General features: G+C 37.6%; 1 protein-coding gene across 1 annotated transcript; it reads left to right on the top strand.

Moving 5' to 3' along the window:
• Window positions 1-2,828: 2,828 nt before the first annotated feature.
• On the top strand, window positions 2,829-3,763 carry LOC104945890 (lysosomal-associated transmembrane protein 4B-like; the record flags this gene model as incomplete). The annotated part of the gene is made up of 3 exons (XM_010771618.1): window positions 2,829-2,902; window positions 3,336-3,458; window positions 3,665-3,763. Coding segments are annotated over 3 exons (296 nt in total), but the record flags the coding sequence as incomplete, so codon positions are not given.
• Between the last annotated feature and the right edge of the window lie 623 nt (window positions 3,764-4,386).

Raw genomic sequence — 4,386 nt, 5'->3', positions numbered from 1 at the left:
TAGCTTCAGCCATGAAGGTAAGACTGCTGCTCGTGGCGTTGTAACATGATATCTTGCGTCGGTGGTTCTGTCGCCAAAACCCCTGACTATTTTCTCAACCAGATAAGCTGTAGTGTGTCACGATCACAGGTACAGATCAGAACCCAATAGCACGACTCAGATACAACCAGTGTTTAGCAATGTTCAGTTTATTCAGGTCAGGGACAGGCAGGGTCAAAACCAGGGAATCCGTCAGACAGGCAACAAAAACCAGACAGGGAGCAGGCAGGAACTCGAGATCCGTATACAGGCAGGCAGGGGTCAAAAACCGGGCAGGACAAAACTAGGCTAGAGACCAACACTCACTGGAGAGCTTGGCGGAAACGACAAGACAATCTGGCAAAGGACAAGTGATAGTGAGGTGGTATAAATACTGTGGAGTGATGAGGGAATGAGTAACAGGTGAGGGGAAGGGCTGGGGAGACCAGGTGAGGGAAGTGAACTGATTACAAGGGCCTGGAGGAAGGCGAGATCTGAAATGACAGGAGAGTTTAGATGAGCCACCAAACAAACAATAATAGAAGTGTCTAACTTGTGAAATAGTGACAGTTCTTACATTTAATTTTAGACCTTTTGCCACTCCAGTTGGAATTATGGTGCTAATTTTGCTGGAAAGTGATTCAGATAATCATCAAAATATGACACTTTTATATTATTATTGGTTTTTGTCTTCATTAAACAAGAAACATGCATAAAAATGTATTAATCCAAGACATGATTTATGCTTATTTCCATCTGCAATTCCTGGTGCAGGTACACACGTCATACTAAAACCTATGACTAAAACAGACACTTAATACATTAAAAAGTCTATCACAGTAACAATTTCAAAACTCATTTTGGTTTTGCTATATTCAAACAGACAATACTAAATGTCAATACTTTATCCCAGATTATATTTTTGACCCTTTAACTTTTTCCTAAATTGCTCTTATACTGTTTGTATATACCTCTTTTTTTGACTCCATTCATCTTTGTTTATTTTGTGCTGCTGCAACAGCTGCATTTACAGGGCTCAAAAAGGTTAAAAGTTATTTCAGCAAAATACTGTATCTGTTTGATGCTGTACTTTTGTTGGCAGAGGCACTAGTCATTTGGAACAATGGTTCAAATACATAATTCAACATACATAATTCAATACGACATCAAAACATACACAGCAGTAGGTTAGGACATAACGCTGCTCTGTGCTATGCTATTTCTGCTTTAATATATCATGCCGTTGTGTTGTTCATAGAATGTTGGACCATTTCACAAAAAATCTAACATAAAAAAAAATATCTGTATGTTGAGGTAGATTACGGAAGCCCAGAGAGGGAAGTCATTTGTTGAATTTAAATTCCTTGGAAGTGGAAAAAAGTGTTCTAGTCTATTTCTGTCCATCTGTAAAAACAGGGAAAATAAGTAGACATATATGTTGTTGTAATATTAATTTGGGCCACAGTGGGCTGACGTGACCCATTTCCCCATGTCCTAAATCTACCAACAAACATAAACGTTTTGCTCAGGTTTTAATCTCTCAATGAATTCTAAATGCAAGGTGCAAATATTGTTTGTTAGCAAGCTACCACGCATTTAGAACCTGGGGAAGTGGTCTACTCACAAAATCCTCAAAATAAATCACTTGCCAAAACTTTTCCACACACTTGTTCAAAGGATGAAGAATAAGTGAGGTAAGGATTATTCTGACTGATTATTCAAACCTTTTTTCTGCTGTTCTTAAGTCATAGGCACAGATTTGTGATGTACTAGATCAGTTGTTCCCAACCTTTTTTCCCAAGAGCCCCCCCAAATGACTCCTGTCGGAAGTTGCGCCCCCCCACACATAATGGGGGGGCGCAACAGCGATAATTAAAGTTTAAAAGTCTCAAAATGCTACAACTACTGTCACAAACTGGATGAATGTGAAGTATTTTGTTAAAGGAGGATGAAAGCGTAATTAAGGAGCACTATTGGAGTGACTTTGATGGTTATTGGACTCACGATTAATTCATTTGGATGCCCGCTGTATGAATAAATTAAAGGATGGCGCAAGTGGAAACAATTCACAAAGGGATTAAACTGTTTAAAACACATGCTTGGTTTGGACACTTTACGCGCAGAAGAAACATTTCTATTAAAGAAAGAATTATACATTTCTGTCTTTTTATGCCTTTATTAGCTACTAACTTCACCAAAATTGTAAAAAAAGAGTGGACAGCTAGCATGTCTCTTTCCAAAGTTAAAGTGGACACACAGCTCAGTTATTGCATGTTAAAACCATCTCTTTTTATAATCATGACATTTTCCATAAACATTTGAGATTATCTAGAGGTCTCTAACACTTTCTGCCCACTTTAAACATAGCTAAATTAGAGACTGAGAAAATCGTTTTATATTGCCTTTCTATACACTTTCAAGCCCTTTTCAGAGAAAATGCTATTCATCCTTTGATTTTCAGTTTATTGTAAATGGGCATGGAATTAAACTCCCTATTTCTTCCACTACACCCTTATCACTGTGTTTTGGTTTTGCACGGCGCTATTCTTATTTCACAGAATTTTATGCAGGGTTGGTTTGAGGCTGGGTTGGCATGGAGCGAATGACAGAGTGGAGGTTAATATCATGTCTGGTTGACATAATGCAGCTTGTTGCTTATCTTCTTATTTGCATGTACAGCACTTTGGCTCATTTTTAAGATGTGCTATATATAAATAAAACCTGATTTGATTTGTACATAATTTGTATTTCAGAGTTATGATGTCATTGAATGTGCCTTGTGATTTTGACTCCCCCTCCCTCCGCTGCAGGCATGTGCATTGCCTCTGCGATCTCTGTGCTGATGATACTGATATGTGGGATGGCAGCATACGGTGCATACAAGGTAAACTGATGAGTCATTAGGATTTCAGTAACACCTTCTATGACACCAATGTAGATAAAGCATTACAACGTGCGGCGTAAGCTGATTTAATTCATTACAAGCTGGGTATACCACTATAAGTGGTCAAAATTTACTTCAACTACTTTTAATATATGAATGAATGCTTTTAACTCTAATAATAAAGTGCTATATGCCAATTATAACACATTAAGGTATGTTAATATTGCATTATAAACATAGGTGTCATAGAAAGTGTTGTTGATGTTCTTCATAATACTATTTACAATGCTACTGGTTAAAATAAGGCTAAATGTACTGTGTTAAAATAATACAAATATTTGTATTTTAAACATAATGTAATCTCCCAGTTCTAGCTCTGATTGATGTCCACAATATCTAACTTAAATACCTAAAAGACATATCTCTGTTTCAGCTGCATCCTGCCTGGATCATCCCCTTTTTCTGTTACCAAATATTCGACTTTGCTCTGAACACCCTGGTGGCGATCAGCGTTGTGGTTTACCCCAACACGATACAGGATTACCTGCAGCAACTGGTACGAGACTTCAAGTTTTTTCCTCTTGAAAGTGAAGTCAGTGATGTTTAACAGCACAATATTGAACTTTATGGTTTAGAAAGGCTTTTGTAGGTTCTGAAATGTTCTCAGTTCAGTACTGATGGATGTACAGTTACAAATGCCTCTACTATCTAATGCTCCTTGCACCTCAAATAAGCGCTGTTTTTTTTCGGACTCCTTTGCAGCCTGATAACTTCCCTTACAAAGAGGAGATCGCTGCTCTCAGTAATATTTGCTTGGCCCTCATCGTGCTGATCTTCATCGGCTCTATTCTATTCTTCAAGGTAAGGTTTTCTTTCTCTCTAATTAATACTTCTTCATACACTTAAGAACACGTAGAGTCATTACAGACCTGCCAGGGTTGTATTTCACAACACATTTTCTTACAAGAGAAACTATGTCTATTTCAACCTTGACAGAGGCACCTGCTTTTAATGTAACTTTCTATATTGATATACCTGTATCTAGTGCTCACGTTTATTTTTAAAGTTTTGTATTTTTTTTGAATGCAAGACTTACCAGGAATACCACTGACACATGAATGAACCTCCTCACAAAAACATTGTTACTCTAGGGATCCCTGACCTTTCATCTAGCGCCATCATCAAGTAAAATGTTCTACCTGACCTATATTTTGAGTTATGACAAATAACTGCTTAAGATGAATATAAGATGGTGAATGTATTACCGCATAAACAGTGACATGTTAGTGTTGTGATTGTGAGCATGTTAGTATGCTGACATTTGCATTTAGCTCAAAGCAATCACTTTGCTAACACTAACTGCAGAAGCTCCAGTAAAGCTACCAGATATGTTATTTAAAGGGGACCTATCATGCAAAATGCACTTTTGTACGTCTTTTATACATGAATATGTGTCCCCGGTGTATCAGGGAACTCACCAAGTG

Source organism: Notothenia coriiceps, unplaced genomic scaffold (assembly GCF_000735185.1).
Source record: "Notothenia coriiceps isolate Sejong01 unplaced genomic scaffold, NC01 NC01_scaffold00010126, whole genome shotgun sequence".
In the NCBI taxonomy this organism is placed as follows: Eukaryota; Metazoa; Chordata; class Actinopteri; order Perciformes; family Nototheniidae; genus Notothenia; species Notothenia coriiceps.
The sequence above is the reverse complement of the archived record's forward strand: the minus strand, read 5'-3'. Positions and strand labels throughout refer to the sequence as shown.